At 43.9% G+C, this 23,980-nt stretch overlaps 1 protein-coding gene across 1 annotated transcript; it reads right to left on the minus strand.

Annotated features, from left to right (window-relative positions):
- RBP7 (retinol binding protein 7) lies at positions 1-22,281 on the minus strand. Its single transcript, XM_068985584.1, is given in 6 exon segments — positions 1-51; positions 5,588-5,612; positions 5,614-5,669; positions 6,115-6,236; positions 6,239-6,286; positions 22,209-22,281. Coding segments are annotated over 6 exon segments (375 nt in total).
- Positions 22,282-23,980: the final 1,699 nt, after the last annotated feature.

Below are 23,980 nucleotides of genomic sequence, written 5' to 3' on the forward strand. Positions count from 1 at the left end.
TCAAGCTCTCTGGAACATCTGCTTGCACACTTGGCCTTCACAGAATAGTTCCTAGGGACAGGGAGGAAGGGAGAACAGAGATGAGTTGGCATATAGTCTATTATTATTGGGGCTTTCCCGATGGCTCAGCAGGTAAAGAATCCACCTGTAATGCAGGAGACACAGGACACTCAGGTTCGATCCCTGGGTCAGGAAGATCCCCTGGAGAAGGAAATAGCAACCCACTCCAATATTCTTTCTTGGAGAATTCCATGGACAGAGGAGCCTGGTGGGCTTCAGTCCAAAGAGTAGCAAAGAGTCAGACATGACTGAGCAACTGAACAGCAGCAGCAGATATTATTATTATTAGTCATACTTCTGACACCAGGTACATGATGTCTTTTCCAATTGCACATCTCCAACCCTCTTACAACAAACTGGACAGCCAACAATTGGATTTAGTTTAGACACTGAGGATCAGAGCTCCACAGGTCAAGGGCTTAATCTCATAAGACTGCCCTTACTTCAGATATCAATCACAAGTCACCTATACATCTGACTAATCATCCCATATCGGGGATTCCCACAACTCCCTTCTCAGGTTCAATACTTTGCTAGAATGGCTCACAGAAACACTTTTTGCTTACACTTACAGGTTTATTATAAAGAATGCAACTCAGGAACAGCCAAATGGAAGAGAGGCATAGGAAAAGGTATTGTGGTAGGGGTGGGGCATACAGAGCTTCCATGACCAGTCTAGCAGAGCTCCCTTCCAGCACTTCTATGTCTTCACAAACTAGAAAGTTCTCTGAACCCCTTTGTTTTTGTTGTTCAGTTGCTAAGTCACATCCAGCTCTTTGTGACTCCATGGACTGTAGCACACCTGGCTCATCTGTCCTCCACTATCTCCCTGATTTTGCTCAAATTTATGTTCACTGAGTTAGTGATGCTATCTAACCATCTCATCCTCTGTTGTCCCCCTCTCCTTTTGCATTCAATCTTTCCCAGCATCAGGGGCTTTTCCAGTGAGTCAGTTCTTCACATCAGGTGGCCAAATTATTGGAGCTTCAGCTTCAGCAGCAGTCCTTTCAATGAATCTTCAGAGTTGATTTCCTTTAGGATTGACTGGTTTTACCTTCTTGCACTCCAACAGACTCTCAAGAGTCTTCTCTAGCACAGCAATTCGAAAGCATCAATTTTTCAGTGTTCAGTCTTCTTTATGGGTCCAACTCTCTCATCCACACACGATTATTGGAAAAATCATAGCTTTGACTATGCACACCTTTGTTGGCAAAGAGATGTCTCTGCTTTTTATTACACTGTCCAGGTTTGTCATGGGGCTTCCCAGGTGGCACAGTGGTAAAGAATCCACCTGCCAGGGGAGGAGATGCAGCAGATGTGGGTTTGAACACTGGGTCTGGAAGATCCCCTGGAGTAGGAAATGGCAACCCACTCCAGTATTCTTATCTGGAAAATCCCATGGTCAGAGGAGCCTGGGGTTCAGTCCTTGGAGTCAGACATGACTGAGTGACTGAGCACGCACATGCACACACAGGTTTGTCGTAGCTTTCCTTCCGAGGAGCAAACGTCTTTTAATTTCATGCCTGCAGTCAGCATCCACAGTGATTTTGGAGCCCAAGAAAATAAAATCTGTCATTGCTTCCAGTTTTTTTCCCTTCTGTTTGCCAGGAAGTGATGGGATCAGATGCCATGATCTTAGTTTTCTGAATATTGAGTTTCAAGCAAGCTTTTCACTCTCCTCTTTCACCCTCATCAAGAGGCTCTTTACTTCCTCTTCACTTTCTGCCATAAGGGTGGAGTTATCTGCATATCTGAGGTTGTTGATAATTTCTGCCAGCAATCTTGATTCCAGCTTGTGATTCATCCAGCCCAGGATTTCACATACATGATGTACTCTGCATAGACGTTAAATAAACAGGGTGACAGTATACAGCCTTGTTGTACTTCTTTCCCAATTTTGAACTAGGTCAGTTAATCAATGTAAGGTTCTAATTGTTGCTTCTCGACCCACCTACAGGTTTCTCAGGAGACAGGTAAGGTGGTCTGGTACTCCAGTCTGTTTAAGAATTTTCCGCAGTTTATTGTGATCCACACAGTCAAAGTCTTTTGTGTAGTTAATGAAGAAGTAGATGTTTTCCTGGAACATCCCTTGCTTTCTCCATGATCCATGAACTCATTTATGTAAAGGTTTTTATGGAGGTTTCATTACATAGGCATGATTGCTTAAATCATTGGCCATTGGTAATGGTCAATCTCTAATCCCTCTCCCCTCACCTGAGTTCAGGGGCTGGGCTGAATGTTCCAACCTTCTAATCCTACCTTGATCTTTCTTGGGACTAGCTCCCATCCTGAAGCTCTCTAGGGTCCCCAGCCACCATTCATCTCAGTAGCATACAGAAGACACTCTCATTACTCTGGAGATTCCAGGGGTTTTAAGAACCAGGTACAAAGGCCAAATATTCATTGGTTTTCATTATATCACAGCTTATTAAAATCATAAGCCTCTTGGTGAAGGAGAAAGATGAGAGTGAAAAATCTAGCTTAAAACTCAACAGTCAAAAAACTAAGCTCATGGCATCTGGTCCTATCACTTCATGGCAAATAGATGGGGAAACAATGGAAACAGTGACAGACTTTATTTTCTTGGGCTCCAAAATCACTGCAGATGGTGACTGCAGCCATGAAATTAAAAGACGCTTGCTCCTTGGAATAAAAGCTATGACCAACCTAGACAGCATATTAAGAAGCAGAAATGTTACTTTGTTGATATATGTCCATATAGTCAAAGCTATGGTTTTTCTAGGAGTCATGTACAGATGTCAGAGTTGGACCATAAAGAAGGCCGAGCACCACGGAATTGATGCTTTTGAACTGTGGTGTTGGAGAAGACTCTTGAGAATCCCTTGGACAGCAAGAAGATCAAACCAGTCAATCCTAAGGGAAATCCATTGTGAATATTCATTGGAAAGACTGATGCTGAAGCTAAAGCTCCAATACTTTGGCCACCCAATGGGAAGAGCCAACTCACTGAAAAAGCCCCTGATGCTGGGAAAGATTGAAGGCAGGAGGAGAAGGGGACAACACAGGATGGGATGGTTGGATGGCATCACCGTCTCAATGGACATGAGTTTGAGCAAACTCCAGGAGATAGTGAAGGGACAGAGCAGCCTGGTGTGCCACAGTCCCTGAGGTTGCAAAGAGTCAGACATGACTGAGCAGCTGAACAAAAGCAACAATAAGAATCATCCCAAGAATATCCTTAGACCAAGGGTCCTTCTACTCTCTGCTTGGGCAGAGTTCTTGGACATGCCAAAGAAGGATGCAGCAATTTGAACATTACTCCTTACAGCCACATAATCTGAATTCTTAAACATATTTGTATTTCCTTTGTAGTTCCATACTACATTTTTGTGATGGCAAGTTTCTTAACTTTGTTTTTATTGCCAGAAGAGTGTGAGATTTGTCCATCTAAGAATCGAAGTATCTTCAATGCCTTCATAATCAAAGACCACCACCTCAAAGACCACCCATATCCCACTCTAAGTGCTCTAATTTTGTTTTCATGGATCTGACCTAGACTTCACATGTACATTGGGACCAAAAAGGCATAGAGTTGAAAGCACACATTCTTGTCAGACCTAGATTTGAATCTTCACTCTGCACCTTGGGGAATTTCTAAACCTAAATCTCATCATTTGTAAATGGGAAAAAAATAGTGTCTCTTTCACAAGATTGGCTTGAAGACTAAGTCAGAAAATGCACTCAAAAGATTTAACTAAGTAATTGCACACAAAGTCATCATTCGAAAATGTAAGCCATTGTAACACACATATATGGCAAGGAGGAATTCTCATTTTAAAAGCCGTAATTAAGCCTTTATGCACAATTTTATACTTTATAGATTATATTTAGAAATTATTGATTAGGTTGGCCTATAACTTGTATGGTCTTGAAGTGCTGGTGGCTTAAGAAATCGATATACCCCTTTTGGAAGTGAATAAGGCAACAAAGTAGCAAGGAGAAACAATGTCTGGGACAACACTGATCCCCTCTGTAAATTTTTCCTATGGAAATAAATCCATGGATGCAAAAAGCTCTATTTATGTGAATTTAAGAGACAGCAGAAAACACTCTGAAACAATATTTCTGGACATTGCAATTAAGAAAACATTTTACTAAAATGAAAGTTCATGAATCTGATGGAATAGTACACAGTGGTTGGCTACCTTATTATATGGATTCAACTAACACAAAATGAATACAACAGGACAATTGTTAGAAAGTTGGAATATGTTTTTCTATTAAATGAAAAGGCAGAATACTCTCTCAGACTGGAAGGCAAGACATCAAATTGAAAACAGTTGCGTTGGGATGGTAGGATGCTGGTCACGGTTTCCTAACCTCATTTAAAAAATAAGAACATTTAACAACAACAAAACAACCCAACCTGAAAATGGGCAGAACACCTAAATAGACATTTCTTCAACGAAGACATGCAAATGGCCAGTAGGCGCATGAAAACATGCTCAACATCGCTAATTATTAGAGAAATGCAGATCGAAACTATATGAAGTACCACCTCACAAAAGTCAATGAAGTCTACAAATAACAAACGCTGGAGAGGGTGTGGAGATAAAGGAACCCTACTACACTGTTGGTGGGAATGTAAATTGGTGTAGCCACTATGGAAAACAGTATGGAGTTTCCTTAGAAAACTAAAATAGAATTACCATAGGATCCAGCAGTCCCACTGCTGGGAATATATCCAGACAACACTATAATTCAAAGAGATACATGCACCCCTATGCTCACAGCAGCACTATTCGCAATAGCCAAGATGTGGAAACAATCTATATGTCCATTGAGAGATGTACAGATAAAGGAGATGTGGACATGTATACAATGGAATACTACTCAGGCATAATAAAGAACAAAATAATGCCATGTGCAGCAACATGGATGCAACTAGAGATTATCCCACTGAATGAAGTAAGTCAGAAAGAGAAAGACAAGTGCCATACGATGTCATTTATATATGGAGTCTAAAATATGCCACAAATGAACTTCTCAACGAAGTGCAAACAGACTCGCAGACATAGAAAACAGACTTGTGATTGCCAGCAGGGTGCGGGTGGGGATGCGGGAGGAATGGACTGGTAGTTGGGTGTTAATAGATGCAAACTATTGTGCATGGAATGTATGGACAACAACGTCCTACTGTATAGTACAGGGAACTACATTCAATGTCCTGGGATAAACCACAATGGAAAAAAACATAAAAAGAATGTGTGTATACACACACACACACACACACACACATATGTATGTATGTATGTATGTATGTCTGGAGGAGGGCATGGCAAGCCACTCCAGTATTCTTGCCTGGAGAATCCCATGGACAGAGGAGCCTGGTGAGCTACAGTTTCTAGGGTCGCACAGAGTCAGACACGACTAAAGCAACTTAGCACACACACATGCATGCATGGATGTATGTATAACTGAGCCACATTATTGTACAGCAGAGATTCACACATTGTAAGTCAACTATGTCAATTTAAAAAATACAGGAACAAAACAGGGCCGGTACCAGGTGAAGCTGGTCCTCTTCAATCCTTCTTTTCCCCCTTCTGCACGCAGGTGAATTTGTCATTGTCCCAAGTGACCAAGCTCTGCATGAGGGATGGGAGAAAATACTGGTTTTCTTTGGCAGCATCCTCAGATATGACTAGAGAAGGTGTCAAGGACCTTGCAAAACTAAAAGTCTACGTCACGAGTTTAATTTTTGCCTTGCGGGCATCCCTGGTGGCTCAGTGGTAAAGAATCCACCTGTCAGTGCAGGAGACACAGGTTCGATCTCTGATAGGGGAAGATCCCACATGCCTCGGAGCAACTAAGCCCATGCACCACAACTGTTGAACCTGTGCTCTAGAGACTGAGAGCCACAACTGCTGAGCCCATGTGCCTTAGAGCCTGTGCTCTGCAACAAGAGAAGCCACTGCAATGAGAAGGCTTTGCACCACAGCTAGAGAGTAGCCACGATCGCCACAACTAGAGAAAACAGCCCACATGGCAACAAAGACCCAGCACAGCCAAGACTAAATAAATGATTTTTACCTTGCATTTTCTGTTATCCATGCCTTTGTTATCCCCATCAACTTCTCCGACTCTAAATTTCACAACATAGTTCCTGAAGGTGCTGCTCGTGTGGATAGTAAAAGAATCCCCATTCTGCTCACTTTCTGTGGCTTCAGCATCTTAGCTATCTTATGAGTGGCAAAGTCAATATCTTAAAAATAATTTTTTAGAAAGAAAATACATTTAAACATTTACTTGAGATGCAAAAGCTAAGGATTTTGGCAGCTGTCCTCAAAATCATTGCATCTGATGGCTAGTGTTTCTCAGAGTTTTGGTATAGACAGTTCCCATTCAATGGCTTTGAACGCATTATGAACTAGAGATAAAGGCTGCTTATTTTGTTTATTTGCTTTAATATTTATTTATTTGGCTGCCTCGAGTCTTAGTTAGCAACAGGTGGGATCTTCAGTCTTCGTTGCGGCACGTGGGATGTTTAACTGTGGCCTGCAACTCTTAGTTGCAGCATGTGGACTCCAGTTTCCTGACCAGGAATTAAACCAGGGCTCCCTGCGTTAACAGCGCAGTCTTAGCCACTAGACCAGCAGGGAAGTCCCAAGGTTGCTATTTTAAATAGAGAAAAAGTGAAAGTGAAAGTCATTGAGTCATGTCTGACTCTTGGTGACTGCATGGACTATACAGTCCATGGAATTCTCCAGGCCAGAATACTGGAGTGGGTTCCCTTCTCCAGGGGATCTTCCCAACCCCAGGATTGAACCCAGGTCTCCCACATTGCAGGCAGATTCTTTATCAGCTGAGCCACCAGGAAGCAAAGTGCAATTTTAGCCAGAGCTGAGGGAGGTGACAAAGTGAGTGGTGAGTTGTGCAGATCTTGGGGGGAAAGAAATATAGGACTGGAGAAGGAAATGGCAACCCACTCCAGTATTCTTGCCTGGAGACCCCCATGGAGTCTGGTGTGCTACAATCAGAGGGGTCACAGAGTCGGACACTACTTAGCAACTGACCAGCAACAGCAAGTGTACAACAGAGCTCACTAGAACTCTCAGGAAGTGCATGTCAGATGGTCTCAGGAACCTTCAGGAGACCGGGGTGGCTGAAGAAGAATGAGGGAGAATGAGGAGGAGGGGAGGACCTAGAGATGAGATTCAGGGTAGCATAAGGGACCATCGGGCTTTAATTCAGAGCATGATGGAGTTGGATGGGAGCCACTGGAATATTTAGAGCAGGTGACATGATCTCATTGGCAGGCAGCCACAACTGCTGGCTTGTCATCCTGAACATTCCTATGAGTCATGGGACATGGTTCTCCTATTTAGGGAATGTCCTGTTCATGTAGAATGAAGTTTCAGGAATCATTTCAGAGATTTATATACTTCGTTGCAGATAGCTTGGTCCCAGAATTGTCCCTGTTTTAACTTGTTTGCCTAACAGATTCTTTTTTTCTGACATGACTGGCCCTCAGAGCTAGCTGTGCTTTTAAAGGGCTGGGTGCCTCACATCTCCATTTCCAGCCTAGAAAATGTGGCCAAGCCCTTCATAGGGCTCCATGAGCATCACATTAGCCCCTACCCATTTCTTTTTTTCTTTTAATTTTTTAAATGTATTTTTTTGGCTGCACCACACAGCTTGCAGGTTATTAGTTCCCGCAAATCTAGGATTGAACCCCAGGCCCTCAGCAGTGAAAGTGCTGAGTCTTAACCAGTGGACCACCAGGGAGCTTCGAGTTCTATGCATTTCTAAGCTCAATGATGGTGTGAATGTCCTTGTCTTAAGAAAGCTGTTTTTTTTTTTTTGGCTTCCCTGGTGGTCCAGCGGTCATGAATCTGCTTTGTAATGCAGGGGACACCAGTCTGATTCCTGGTCCAGGAAGATCCCACATGCCACAGGACAACTAAGCCCCTGTGCCACTGCTACTAGCCCATGTTCAGCAGTTACTGAAGTTTGTGTGCCCTAGAGCCCATGTTCCCCAACAAGAGAAGCCACTGCAATGAGAAGCTGGCACACTGCTGCTCTAGAGTAACCCCCCCACACCCACGCTCTCTGCAACTAGAGAAAGTCCATGTACGATAACAAAGACCCAGTGCAGCCATAAATATATAAATAATTTTTAAAAAGCTAGCTGCCTGGAAAAAAAAAAAAAAGGCCTTCTTAGAATGAAATAATGTCATTTTTGGTATATTGTCACCCTGCTTATTTAACTTATATATAGAGTACATCATGTGAAATGCCAGGGTGGATGAATCACAAGCTGGAATCAAGATTGCCAGGAAAATATCAACAACCTCAGATATGCAGATGATATTAACCTAATGGCAGAAAGTGAAGAGGAACTAAAAGAACATCTTGATGAAGGTGAAAGAGCAGAGTGAAAAAGCTGGCTTGAAACTCAACATTCAAAAAACTAAGACCATGGCATCCAGTCCCATCACTTCATGGTAAATAGATGGGGAAAAAATGGAAACAGTGGCAGGTTTTATTTTCTTGGGCTCCAAAATCACTGAGGACAGTGACTGCAGTCATGAAATTAAAAATGCTTGTTCCTTGAAAGAAAAACCTAGACAGCATCTTGAAAAGCAGAGACCTCACTTTGCTGACAAAGGTCCATATAGTCAAAGCTATGCTTTTTCCAGCAGTCATGTATGAATGTGCTATGCTTAATTACCCTTTGTGTCTGACTCTTTGTGACCCCATAGACTGTAGCTCACCAGGCTCCTCTGACCATGAGTATTCTTCAGGGAAGAATACTGGAGTGGATTGCCATGCCCTTCTCCAGGGGATCTTTCCAATCCAGGTATTGAACCCAGGTCTCCTGCATTGCAGGCTGATTCTTTACCATCTGAGCCATCAGGGAAGGCCAAGAATACTGCAGTGTGTAGTCTATCCCTTCTCCAGGTGATCGTCCTGACCCAGGTATCGAACTGCATTGCAGGTGGAGTCTTTACCAGCTGAGCTACCAGGGAAGCCCATGGATATGACAGCTGGACCATAAAGAACGTTGAGTGCTGAAGAATTGATGCTTTTGAACTGTGGTGCTGGAGAAGACTCTTGAGAGTCCCTTGGATTGCAAGGAGACCAAACCAGTCAATCCTAAAGGAAATCAACCCTGAGTATTAATTGGAAGGACTGATGCTGAAGCTGATGTTCCAATACTTTGGCCACCTGATGGGAAGAGCTGACTTATCGGAAAAGACCCTGATGCTTGGAAAGACCGAGGGCAGAAGGAGAAGGGGGCGACAGAGGATGAGATGGTTGGATGGCATTGACTCAATGGACATGAGTTTGCGCAGACCTCGGGAGACAGTGAAGGTAGGAAAGCCTGGCATGCTGCAGTCCATGGGGTCACAGAGTCAGACACAACTTAGCAACTGAACAACAACATCATTTGCAACATATTGGATGGGCCTACAGATGATCATACTAAATGAAATAAGTCAGAAAGAGACAAATACTGTATGATATCAGTTACTAATATATGTGGAATCTAAAATATGATACAAATGAACTTATCTATGAAACAGAAACAGACTAACAGACGTAGAGAATACACTTGTGGTTGTGGAGAGTCAGGGAGGGGAGAAGGAAAATATTTCCCGTTTGAGATTAGCAGAAGAAGCTGTTATATATAGGATGGATAAACAGCAAAGTCCTACTGTATAGTATAGGGAACTATATTCAATATCTTGTGATAAGCCATAATGGAAAAGAATATAAAAAAGAATACATACATATATTTAACTGAGTCACTGTTATACAGTGGAAATTAACAGAATATTATAAATCAACTTTTTTCAATAAAATGAAAAAAACTTTTAACCTAGAACTCTAGCTTTTAGCATGAAATGCAAATGATCCAGTCTTTACTTATTTTCAGCAATCTTTAAACATGGAGGCTAAACCCTTAAAATATTTATCTGATTATTAATATGATCAAGCCAAATTTAAAATAGTTATCACTGACTTTTCTTAAAGCCTTTTCTTTATGTATAACAAAAACAAATAAGAAACCAAACTTTAGATGATTACTGTATATCAATTATGCTTTTACAATCAGTGAGATGATTTGTTGCTAGTAAATTTATAATTGGTACTACCACATTATAAGACTGTCACTTAACAGATTGGTGGTTGCCGGCTGGCTTTTTAAAGATCAAAATTCAAACTAGCTTAGGTTCTGGTCATTTTCTGCCAGGTCTACACATGACCTCAGTGACCAAATTGCTCACAAGGCTTTTGTCCAGGTCAAACCATACTTTTCCACACCATTTGTTTTTTAAGTAGGAAATATGACATTCCAGCAGAAGGAAGTGAAGTGGAAGTTGCTCAGTCATGTCCGACTGTGTGGCCCCGTGAACTATATAGTCTATGGAATTCTCCAGGACAGAATACTGGAGTGGGTAGCCTTTCCCTTCTCCAGGGAATCTTCCCAACCCAGGGATGGAACCCAGGTAACAATCTACATGGCGCACATACCATTATAAGCATGTGAGCATATACATTTTAGGGCAGGATCTCAAAGAGGCCAACACAAACACATACTTTTTTAAACTTCATCTGTTCACATTAACCCTTTATCTCACAGCCACTTCTTTTTGAAAATTTTTTAATTTTTATTTATTTATGTTATTTGGCTGTGCTGGGTCTTAGTTGTGGCATGTGGGATCTTTGCTTGAAGCATACAGGATCTTTTATACATATATAACTGAAACGTTTCATTCAAAAAATTTTATAGTTTGTGAGTGACAAAATGAACAGTGTGTAATGTGATGTGACCAAAACTATGTTTTAAAAGTGCATTCATACACACAGTTTAAATCTCATGTAAAAAAATAAAAAATAAAAAATAGCCATTTAATATTGTCAAACTTTTATCCCATTACATGTGAATATTGTGTCAGATTTGATTAATTTGTCTTACAGCAAGATCTTTATCTGTGGCATGTGAAACATGCAGCATGTGAGATCGAGTTCCCTGATCAGGGATTAAACCCGGGCCCCCTGCCTTGGGCGCTCATTCTTAGCCACTGCACCACCAGGGAAGTCCCCCAAAGCTACTTCTAATTTTGAGGCCATGTGGGTCTTGGAGCCAACAGAAATTGGGCTTTAAATCCCAGCTTATGCAGTAACTTTCAATAAGTTGGTAGTAACATCCTTATGTTCTCATGTTCATGATGAGATTAAAGGGAAGTCCTGGACAAGATGGTCAAGTTCTGTAGGTATTAGCTTCCTTCCTGCCTAGAGTGTCATAACCTGGGTCATCCTTGGCTATTGTGGGGCCCACCAAGAACTCTCAAATCTGCAGCCAACTTCTCCAGACTATAGAACCCAAGCAAACTTCCTTCACTGTCCAAAGGACAAGTTGCCTTTCTTTTCCCTTCGATTTGGCAGAAGCTAGGAAAGAGCAATATTGTTGGATTTGCAGGATCAGCTCTACTCAAAAAGCAGTTATTTCCCTCCTCAGAAGAGATGCTGGCTGGGACTCATTGAAACAAACTCTGTGGGGCCCACCTCATTGCAAATCTCTTCTGTGTCTTTCCTTTCTTTTTTTTTTTTTTGTAGAAAATAAACTTCATTCAGCTTCCCTGGTGGCTCAGACAGTAAAGAATTCACCTGCAGTGTGGGAGACCTAGGTTCAATCCCTGGTTGGGAAGATTCCCTGGAGGAGGGCCTGGCAACTCACTCCAGTGTTCTTGCCTGGAGAATCCCGTGGATAGAGGAGCCTGGTGGGCTATAGTCCATGGGGTTGTAAAGAGTCAGACATGACTGAGCGACTGGAAATCATCAGTAAGTTCAGGGGTTTTGAGTATGAGCGACCCATTCTCCTTGCTTGGCTCTGCAATAAAGCTTTCTCTGCTCCAAACTCTGATGTTTCCATTGATTTGGTCTCACCATCATAAAGTAAAATTCATAGTTTATGACAAGACAAGGGAAATTTAAACATAAAAATTCTTTGTCTTTTGGCCTTCCCCTCTACCTCCCTCCCCACCACACTGTGTATATGTGTGCATACTAAGTCACTTCTGATGACCCCAGATGGACGGGTCATAATGAAGAGTTCTGACAAAACGTGGTCCACTGGAGAAGGGCATGGCAAACCACTTCAGTATTCTTGCCTTAAGAACCCCATAAATAGTATGAAAAGGCAAAAAGATATGACACTGAAAGATGAACTCCCCAGGATGGTAAGTGCTCCATAAGCTACTGGAGAAGAGTAGAAAAATAACTCCAAAAAGAATGAAGAGATGGAGCCAAAGTGAAAACAACGCCCAGTTGTGGATGTCACTGGTGATGGAAGTAAAGTCCAGTGCTATAAAGAGCAATATTGCATAGGAACCTGAAATGGTAGGTCCATGAATCAAGGTCAATTGGAAGTGGTCAAACAGGAGATGGCAAGAGTGAACATCAACAGTGTAGGAATCAGTGAACTAAAATGGACTGGAACGGGCGAATTTAATTCAGATGGCCATCACATCTACTTCTGTGGGCAAGAATCCCTTAAGAAATGGAGTAGCCCTCATATTCAATAAAAGAGTCTGAAATGCAGTACGTGGGTGCAGTCTCAAAAATGACAGGATGATCTCTGTTCGTTTCCAAGGCAAAACCATTCAATATCATAGTAATCCGAGTCTATGCCCCAACCACTGCCAAAGAAGCTGAAGTTGAACAGTTCTATGAAAACCTACAAGATCTTCTAGAACTAACACCAAAAAAAAAGATGTCCTTTTCATCATAGGGGAATGGAATGCAAAAGTAGGAGTTTGACCTTAGAGTACAAAATAAAGCAGGGCAAAGTCTAATAGAGTTTTGTCAAGAGAATGCACTGGTCATAGCCAACAGCCTCTTCCAACAACACAATAGTTGACTCTACACATGGACATCACCAGATAGTCAATACTGAAATCAGATTGATTATATTCTTTGCAGCCAAAGATGGAGAAGCTCTATATAGTCAGCAAAAACAAGACCAGGAGCTGACTGTGGCTCAGATCATGAACTCCTTATTGCCAAAGTCAGACTGAAATTGAAGAAAGTAGGGAAAACCACTAGACCATTCAGATATGACCTAAATCAAATCCCTTATAATTATATGGAAGTGACAAATAGTTTCAAGGGATTAGAATTGATAGACAGAGTGCCTGAAGAACTATAGACGGAGGTTTGTGACATTGTACAGGAGGCAGTGATCAAGACCATCATGAAGAAAAAGAAATGCAAAATGGCAAAGTGGTTGTCTGAGGAGGCCTTACAAATAGCTGAGAAGAGAAGAGAAGCAAAAGGCAAAGGAGAAAAGGAAAGATATATCCATCTGAATGCAGAATTCCAAATAATAGCAAGGAGAGATAGGAAAGCCTTCCTAAGTGAACAATGAAAAGAAATAGAGGAAGAAATAGAATGAGAAAGACTAGAGATCTCTTCAAGAAAATTAGAGATATCAAGGGAACATTTTATGCAAAAATGGGCACATTAAAGGACAGAAATGGTATGGGCCTAACAGAAGCAGAAGATATTAAGAAGACGTGGCCAGAATACACAGTTCAGTTCAGTTCAGTCGCTCAGTCGTGTCCGACTCTTTGCGACCCCATGAATCGCAGCACGCCAGGCCTCCCTGTCCATCACCATCTCCCGGAGTTCACTTAGACTCACATCCATCGAGTCCGTGATGCCATCCAGCCATCTCATCCTCTGTTGGCCCCTTCTCCTCCTGCCCCCAATCTCTCCTAGCATCAAAGTCTTTTCCAATGAGTCAACTCTTCGCATGAGGTGGCCAAAGTACTGGGGTTTCAGCTTTAGCATCATTCCTTCCAAAGAAATCGCAGGGCTGATCTCCTTCAGAATGGACTGGTTGGATCTCCTTGCAGTCCAAGGGACTCTCAAGAGTCTTCTCCAACACCACAGTTCAAAAGCATCAATTCTTCAGTGCTCAGCCTTCTTCACAGTCTAACTCTCACATCCATACATGACTACTGGAAAAACCATAGCCATGACTAGATGGACCTTAGTTGCCAAAGTAATGTCTATGCTTTTGAATATGCTATCTAGGTTAGTCATAACTTTTCTTCCAAGGAGTTAAGCATCTTTTAATTTCATGGCTGCAGTCACCATCTGCAGTGATTTTGGAGCCCCCAAAATAAAGTCTGACACTGTTTCCACTGTTTCCCCATCTATTTCCCATGAAGTGATGGGACCGGATGCCATGATCTTCATTTTCTGAATGTTGAGCTTTAAGCCAACGTTTTCACTCTCCCCTCTCACTTTCATCAAGAGGCTTTTTAGTTCCTCTTCACTTTCTGCCATAAGGGTGGTGTCATCTCCATATCTGAGGTTATTGATATTTCTCCCAGCAGTCTTGATTTCAGCTTGTGTTTCTTCCAGTCCAGCGTTTCTCATGATATACTCTGCATAGAAGTTAAATAAGCAGGGTGACAATATACAGCCTTGACGGACTCATTTTCCTATTTGGAACCAGTCTGTTGTTCCATGTCCAGTTCTAACGGTTGCTTCCTGACCTGCATACAGATTTCTCAAGAGGGAGGTCAGGTGGTCTGGTATTCCCATCTCTTTAAGAATTTTCCACAGTTTATTGTGACCCACACAGTCAAAGGCTTTAATGTAGTCAATAAAGCAGAAATAAATGTTTTTCTGGAACTCTCTTGCTTTTTCAATGATCCAGCAGATGTTGGCAATTTGATCTCTGGTTCCTCTGCCTTTTCTAAAACCAGCTTGAACATCAGGGAGTTCATGGTTCACGTATTGCTGAAGCCTGGCTTGGAGAATTTTGAGCATTACTTTACTAGCGTGTGAGATGAGTGCAATTGTGTGGTAGTTTGAGCATTCTTTGGCATTGCCTTTCTTTGGAATTGGAATGAAAACTGACCTTTTCCAGTCCTGTGGCCACTGCTGAGTTTTCCAAATCTGTTGGCATATTGAGTGCAGCACTTTGACAGCATCATCTTTCAGGATTTGAAACAGCTCAAATGGAATTCCATCACCTCCACTAGCTTTGTTTGTAGTGATACTTTCTAAGGCCCACTTGACTTCACATTCCAGGATGTCTGGCTCTAGATGAGTGATCACACCATCGTGATTATCCAGGTCGTGAAGATCTTTTTCATACAGTTCTTCTGTGTATTCTTGCCACCTCTTCTTAATATCTTCTGCTTCTGTTAGGTCCATACCATTTCTGTCCTTTATCGAGCCCATTTTTACATGAAATGTTCCCTTGGTATCTCTAATTTTCTTGAAGAGATCTCTAGTCTTTCCCATTCTGTTCTTTTCCTCTATTTCTTTGCACTGATTGCTGAAGAGGGCTTTCTTATCTCTTCTTGCTATTCTCTGGAACTCTGCATTCAGATGCTTATATCTTTCCTTTTCTCCTTTGCTGTTCACCTCTCTTCTTTTCACAGCTATTTGTAAAGCCTCCCCAGACAGCCAGTTTGCTGTTTTGCATTTCTTTTCCATGGGGATGGTCTTGATCCCTGTCTCCTGTACAATGTCACGAACCTCCGTCCATAGTTCATCAGGCACTCTATCAGATCTAGGCCCTTAAATCTATTTCTCACTGCCACTGTATAATCATAAGGGATTTGATTTAGGTCATACCTGAATGGTCTAGCGGTTTTCCCTACTTTCTTCAATTTCAGTCTGAATTTGGCAATAAGGAGTTCATGATCTGAGCCACAGTCAGCTCCTGGTCTTGTTTTTGTTGACTGTATAGAGCTTCTCCATCTTTGGCTGCAAAGAATATAATCAATCTGATTTCGGTGTTGACCATCAAAAGATCTTAGCAACCCAGATAACCACGATGGTGTGATCCCTCACCTAGAGCCAGATATCCTGTAGTGCGAAGTCAAGTGGGCCTTAGGAAGCATCACTACTAACAAAGCTAGTGGAGGTGATGAAGTTCCAGCAGAGCTATTTCAAATCCTAAAAGATGATGCTGTGAAAGGGATGCACTCAATATGCCAGCAAATTTGGAAAATTCAGCAGTGGCCACAGGACTGAAAAAGGTCAGTTTTCATTTCAATCCCAAGGAAAGGCAATGCCAAAGAATGTTCAAACTAATGCACAACTGCACTCATCTCACATGCTAGCAAAGTAATGCTCAAAATTCTCCAAGCCAGGCTTCAATAGTACATGAACCGAGAACTTCCAGATGTTCAAGCTGGATTTAGAAAAGGCAGAGGAACCAGAGATCAAATTGGCAAAATCTATTGGATCATCAATAAAGCAAGAGAGTTCCAGAAAAACATCTACTTCTGCTTCATTGACTACATTAAAGCTTTTGACTGTGTGGATCACAAAAAAATGTGGAAAATTCTTAAAGAGATGGGAATACCAGACCACCTTACCTGCCTCCTGAGAAATCTGTATGCAGGTCAAGAAGCAACATGGATTCTTCGTCAAGCATCAGACATGGAACAACAAACTGGTTCCAAATTGGGAAGGGAATTTGTAAAGGCTGTATATTGTCACCCTGCTTATTTAACTTATATACAGAGCACATCATTCAAAATGTCAGGCTGGATGAAGTAGAAACTGGAATCAAGACTGCCAGGAGAAATATCAATAACTTTAGATATGTACACGATACCACCCTTATGGCAGAAAGCAAAGAGAAACTAAAGAGCCTCATGATGAAAGTGAAAGAGAAGAATGGAAAAGCTGCCTTAAAACTCAACAGTCAAAAAACTAAGATCATGGCATCCAGTCCCATCGCTTCAAGGCAAATAGATGGGGAAACAATGGAAACAGTGACAGACTTTATTTTCTTGGGCTCCAAAATCACTGCAGACGGTGACTGCAGCCATGAAATTAAAAGACACTTGTTCCTTTGAAGAAAAGCTATGACCAACCTAGGCAGTATATTAAAAAGCTACTTTGCCAACCAAGGTCTGTCTAGTCAAAGCTATGGTTTTCCAGTAGTCATATACAGATGTGAGAGTTGGACTATAAAGAAATCTGAGTGCCAAAGAATTTATGGTTTTGAACTGTGGTGTTGGAGAAGACTCTTGAGAGTCCCTTAGACTGAAGGGCGATCCAACCAGTCCATCCTAAAGAAAATCAGTCCTAAATATTCATTGGAAGGACTGATGTTGAAGCTGAAGCTCCAATACTTTTGCAATACTTTGATGGGAAAAACTGACTCACTGGAAAAGACCCTGATGCTGGGAAAGATTGAAGGAAGGAGGAGGAGGGGATGACAGAGGATGAGATGGTTGGATGGCATCACCGACTCGATGAACATGAGTTTGAGCAAGCTCTGGGAGTTGGTGATGGACAGGGAACCCTGCCATGTTGCAGTCCATGGGGTTGCAAAGAGTGGGACACCACTGAGCGGCTGAACTGAACTGACATGAAAGCTTGGACTCTGCCCCAATTCTCTCTGGAATCTCCTCTGCTCAAGTCCCTACTAGAATAGCTTAAAAATTCCCCAATTTTGCCATTCAAGGAGACACTACTTTGAGAAAGATCTCCACTGTTGTCCTTATTTGCTTTAAGTAATTATAAATCCTTTCTTCTGATATTTGGCTTGTTGTTTCTCTTGGATGCATGCCCACGAAGAATTGAATTCAATTTTCAGGTGACACTGCAAGATCTCTTGGTTTGTATTTTAGACACTCTTAGAATATCAAATATCATCCAACCACCTCTAACAAATTGGGAATCTAACAGAATTCAGAGCCTGTATAGCTTTGATTCTATTACCAACAATCAATGGCTACTTCTGGGTTTCCAGTTTGGTGCTCTGCTATACTAACTAGCCTCTCTATTCCAGAAATCCCTAGCACACTTTTATTTCTTTTGGGAAACAGACTGCAAATAAGAGTTAATGTGTTGTCTGGATCCAGTATCTTTCTGGAACCAGAACCAAACATTAAAAAAGAAGTTGTGGGACTTCCCTGGTGGTCCAGTGGTTAAGACTCCATGCTGCCATTGCAAGGAGCACAGGTTCAATCCCTGGTTGGGGAGCTAGTCTCCCACAGGCCATGCAGTACAGCCAAAATAAATAAACAAAATTAAATTTTAAAAATAGGAGCTGTGAGGCAGGATATTGATTCAATACTATTTGGTTTAATCCTTTGTGAAATGGGTTGATGATAAATGAATACACTAATGTAAATAAGGGCTTCCCAGGTGGTACAGTCGTAAAGAATCTGCCTTCCAGTGCATGAGACACAGGTTTGATGGTTCAATCCCTGATCAGGAAGATCCCCTGGAATAGGAAATGGCAACCCTCCAATATTTTTGCCTGGAGAATCCCATGGACAGAGGAGCCTGGCGGGCTACAGTCCATGGGGTTACAAAGAGTTGGACACAACTGAATTGACTTAGCATGAATGCGTGCAATATAAATAAATAGAGCCTCTGTTAGCCTCTAGGATCTCATACAATGGTAGATAATGGATAAACTTCTACAGAAATCATGAAAAAAGAAGTCTCAAACAAGGAGTCACAGCATAACGTACAGAAAAGTAAGACAGTATTGGGGACAGGTGAAGGATTTCACGAATACACGTTTGAAAAACACTGATTACAACAGTCAGAAAGCTGCTTTTTGATACTCAACAGGCTTAACAAAAGATGTTTCCACACACTTGAAACAGTCACCCTGACTCCATTCCCTGTTTTCTTCTCTAAAAAATTTGCTCTAAAAGCCATGGGAATGACTAAAAAGTAAGCACTGCAAGGCAAAACTCAAAGCCATGCCCTGATCTCTAACACTTTATCCTCCACAAAGACGTCAGATGCTAGCCAGAGAAACCAGGGAAGAAAGCACTTATGAGGACTTCCCTGGCAGTCCAGTGATTAACAACCCATAAACTCCCAATGTAGGGGCACAGGTTTGATCCTTACATGGGGAACTAAGATCCCACATGCCATGGGTTGTGACCAAAAACAACCTCCCCACCAAAAAACCACAAACAAGCAGAAAAATAAAGCGCTTATGATCATATGTCCCCACTAATTTGAGGGTGAGGTGATAAGTAAATTGTCAGGGCTTACTACCTTTAGGAAAAATAATCATTAATTCCTCCTTATGAATTAGAAACAGAGAGGAAATGAGATTCGGATTAAGGGTAGCAGAATATGCCACTCCAAGATATGCCGCTTTTTCATATTGACTATTTTGAAATGAAGGCCATGGGAAAGCAAAAAAGCCCTGCCCTCCCCCAGAGCAGGACATAATTTTGTAAACGTGTCCCCTGCTCTCCCTGTACCAGGTTGGAAAGAAATTAGGGACACAACTCTGAACTCCTATCAGTCTAGAGATGGCACCAGGAGAATTTACATAACAAACTTTACCAACCCGTTCCTATTTACCATTAGTTCCTGCATGTATTTATCTTCCCACCATTTGTCACCCCTGGAATCTCAAAGCCCTTTTCTTTGTCTTGTCACTTCTCTACAGAATTATTACTCTTTGCTCAGGTGCCATATAACTTCCTTTTTTTTTCTTTTCTTTCCTCTTCTTTTAAAAAAATTTTTGGCCACACCTGGTGGCATGTGGGATCTTAGCTCCCCAACCAGGGATCAAACCCATGCTCCCTGCATTGGAAGTCGAATCTCAACCACTGGCCCACCAGGGAAGTTTCCTAAGCTCAGCTTCTAACCACTCTGAGATACTCATCACTGAATGCTCCTGAGTGTATTCACCATGCATGTGTTAACAAGCTTCTGTTTGTTGTTTGTTTCTGTTTGTTTGTTACTCTGTGCTAAGTCACTTCAATCGTATCTGACTCTGTGTGACCCCATAGATGGCAACCCACCAGGCTCCCCCGTCCCTGGGATTCTCCAGGCAAGAACACTGGAGTGGGTTGCCATTTCCTTCTCCAGTGCATGAAAGTGAAAAGTGAAAGGGAAGTCGCTCAGTCATGTCCGACTCTTCATGACCCCATGGACTGCAGCCCACCAGGCTCCTCCATCCATGGGATTTTCCAGGCAAGAGTACTGGAGTGGGGTGCCATCGCCTTCTCCGTGTTACTCTGTCTCTTAGTATAATTTACAGGGTCCCAACCAATGAAACTAAGAAAGGTAGAGAACTAACATTTTTTTCCTTGCCTATAAGGTTTCTGTCAGTATTAATCTGATTTAGTTTGAGAAGTTCCAGGCCTCCCTGCTTAGTGTGAGAAAGGGAGGGTAAAATTCTACCATAGGTTGGGAGATCTTACAGACACACTGGAACCTTAGAATTGCTGTTTAGTCACTCCGTCATGTCTGACTCTTTGCAACCCCAAGGACTGTAGCCTGCCAGGCTCCTCTGTCCATGGGTTTCTCCAGGCAATAACACTGGAGTGGGTAGCCATTTCCTTCTCCAGGGGATGTTCCCAACCCAGGGATCAAACCTGCATCTCCTGTGTTGGCAGGCTGATTCTTTACCACTGAGCCACCTGGGAAGACCAAAATGGTACATTCCAAAACGGCTAAAATACCTGATTTTATGTTATTATTATTTTTTTTAGGTGTGGTTAAAAGAAAAAAAAAAAATGGACCCGCTACTCTCAGTTTGCAGATGGAGAAACCCAAGCCCAGGTCAGATAATGCAGAAGAGGAGCCAGAGCAGCCCTCAGTCCGCCAGACTTCTGGAAGCTCTGGCCCTATCAAAATTGCCCCTGATCAGGGACTTCCCTGGTGAGCCAGTGTCTAAGACTCCATGCTCCCAAAGCAGGGGGTCTGGGATCCATCCCTGGTCAGGGAACACGTCCCACCTGCCCCAACTAAGAGTTTGAATGCTGCAACTAAAGATCTCACATCTTGCAACTAAGACCCAGCGCAGCCAAATAAAAAAATAAAGTTCAAAGAAGATGCCCTATCTCCTTTCACCATTCCGATAGCCTTCGCAAGTTCTTCTGGCTGGTAGGGTAGCCAACTTCCCCTTGTGTCCGTTGAATATTAGAAACATGGCTACTTCTGGCTTGAGGTATGCTGCCAGCTTAAAATGAACTCCTATTTAACAACAGCAACACAAAAAGGTGCCTCTGATTGCTGGTATTTAGTCAGAAGCGCTAGGCATGAGCAGGTGCTCAGAACCACCAACGCTGACGAATTAAATTACCCGCAGGAGGAACTGAGCATCAGTACCAAAGGGAAGCATTCTACCGTCAGGGCAGGAAAGAAACTCTGCGGACTCCGTCGCCCCCTACACCCCCTGAGGCCCCTCCCGTACTTCTTTCTCCCTGCCCCGCAGGGGAAAGTGGAAGCAAACCCTCCAAGCACTGACCCACAGTCGTCCTGGCTGGAATTGGGCCCCGGGGGGAGGGCGGGGAAGGGGGTAGCAGCTTCTAAAGGGTCTGGGTTTATTAACGCCCCCCCCCCCCCCGCCGCCCCTTCGATGAGAAGAGGAAACCAGAAAACTAAAGATTTCAAATGTGTCTCCAGAACTCTAACCCGCACTAGAGCCGCCGGAGGTTTCGGGGCGGGGGGCGGGGCGGGGGCGGGGCCGGAGGCCAGGCTCGGGACGCTACTCTGGGGCCCCGGAATCTGCGTCCCGGAGCATCTCCAGGGGGCGCTGATGCTGCGGGCCGGGACCTCCCCTGGACTCGTGGATTCCCTCAGCCCGTTGCCCAGAGACACGCGTTAAAGTGGCGGCCCTCCGGGGAGGGGCTTCGGGTCGCCGCACCTCCCCCGACACCCATGGGGAACCCCATCGTGTCCCCAGCTCTCCCTGCGAGGTGGCCTACGCCACGGTCGCCCCCACCTGCTTGGGAGTCCGCGATGGGACAGGAGCCTTGGCCGCGTGGACCGGGCACCGGCGGACAGAGGGGAGGGCAGACAGACTGGCAGAGTAGGACAGAAAGGACGGGAGGGACCAGGAGACGGCCAGAGGCGTGGAGAACAGGGGGATGCGGGAGACCGAAGGATGGGGGGGACAGGCGGCTGGACTGAAGGACTGGCAGACGGACGGAGGTGGGAGACCAACGACAGTCAGATGGACGTTCAGGGGGATAGACGAGGGTGGGGAAGTGGGGGACCCGGTGAAGCCGTAGTAAGACTCGGGGGACACACGGGTGCAGGTGAGGGGACGCAGGGAGACGGACCAGCAGGCAAGCCCGGCCGCCTCTGCCCCGAACTGGACGCGTGGCCGAGCCGGTGGCCCCCGCACGGCCCCTCCCGCCTACCTAGCGCCCGCATGTAGCCCTCGACGTTGTCGCTGCTGAGCAGGTTCCAGGTGCCGCTGAGGTCGGAAGCCATGGCGGGGCTGAGGACGGCACTGACCAGGGGCAGCGGGGACTGGGAGGCCAATGTCTGCCCGGGGAGGCAGGCCCGGAGGGACCGTGAGGGGACAGAGCAGGGAGGGGCCTTGCGGGGAGCTTTGGGCACAGGCCTCCTGGAAATCCGGTCCACTTCCAGCCTCCTGTCGACGTGCTCCTGGGCCTCTGTCCTCTTCTGCTTTAACTCCAAAGTGGACATACCCCACACCGGGATCAGAGCTACACTTTTTTCTCTGCCTACATGTTAATATGCCTTTCCCAGGTGGCTCAGTGGTAAAGACTCCGCCAGCAATGCAGGAGACACAGGAGACACCCGGTTAGATCCCTGGGTTGGGAAGATCCCCTGGAGAAAGAAATGGCAACCCACTCCAATATCCTTGCCTGGGAAAGCCACGGACAGAGGAGTTTGGCGGGCTCCAGTCCGTGGGGTTGCAAAGTTGGACACGACTGAGCCCATGCACACACATTAATAACCAAGAGATCTCCTTCAAATACATGGCATGGATTGCTGGGTCAACTGCAAATGATATACCAATAAATCCAATGCTAGTGATCTCAATAAATAAGCGGTTATCTTCCTTACCTATCAAGCTGTCCTGGGATAAGTGGCAACTCCATGACATAGAAGTGGCATCTCTGGACTTCCTTGGTGGTCCAGTGGATAAAAATCCACCTGCCATAAAAGGGGACATGGGTTCCCTCCCTGGTCCGGGAAGATTCCATATGCCATGAGCCATTAAGCAGGTGCGCCACAATTACCTGGCCCCAACCCTAAAGACCATGCTCTGCAACAAGAGTAGCCACCGCAAGGAGAAGCCCACAGCCCGCAGCTAGAGAGTAGTCCCCCGTTCCGCAACTAGAGAAAAGCCTGAGCACAGCAATGAAGACCCAGCACAGCCAAAAAAACTTATTAATTTAAAATATTACATATTTAAAAAGTGGCATCTCTGTATTCTCCTGGCCTTTCATTCCTGCTGGTTACCTCACTGTCATGAGTTGGCTGCTGGAACATCCACATTCAAGGTGGGAAAGAAGAGGCAGAGAACCACCTGCCATTGTCCCTTCACCAGATTCCTGTTTACACTCATTGGCCAAAACCATGTCATAGGCTACTTCTAATTGCAAGGGAACCTGGGAAATCTAGTATCCAGTCTTCAGTCTTGACAGTAGAGGAGGGTGTTGGGGATATGGGCTAACCTATAACGTTAGCCCCAAATAGCATCTCTACAGGCTGGCTACAAGACTTACCTGTTCATTTCTTTTTTTTTTTTTTTCTTTAAAGAAAAAATAATATTTATTTGCAGTATAAACAAAGTCCTGTTGCTGGTTTGGGAGATGTGTGTGTATCCGGTCACAAATTATCCTTCATAAAACCTGAAGCAAAACTGGCCACCCTGTTGGCATACCCTCATTTACACAAATCTGATACATTTTTCTGGGTTTTTCTTTTTAAAGGTAAAAAAGAGAGAGAGAAAGAGAAACATGTACACAGTACAGAAGCTTTTTGTCAATTTCTCAATTGTGGCAAGAGTTTCATCTGCTGCCTTGAAGAAGCTCTGAACACCAGTCCTGTGAGGTAAGATGCAGTTGGGCAGAGTTTCCATGGCCTCCCTCACATGCTGAGTGCTGGCTTGCTCAGGGACCCTCCCCCGGCCTTCACGCAGTCCAGCCACCTGGGA

Source organism: Capricornis sumatraensis, chromosome 14 (assembly GCF_032405125.1).
Source record: "Capricornis sumatraensis isolate serow.1 chromosome 14, serow.2, whole genome shotgun sequence".
In the NCBI taxonomy this organism is placed as follows: Eukaryota; Metazoa; Chordata; class Mammalia; order Artiodactyla; family Bovidae; genus Capricornis; species Capricornis sumatraensis.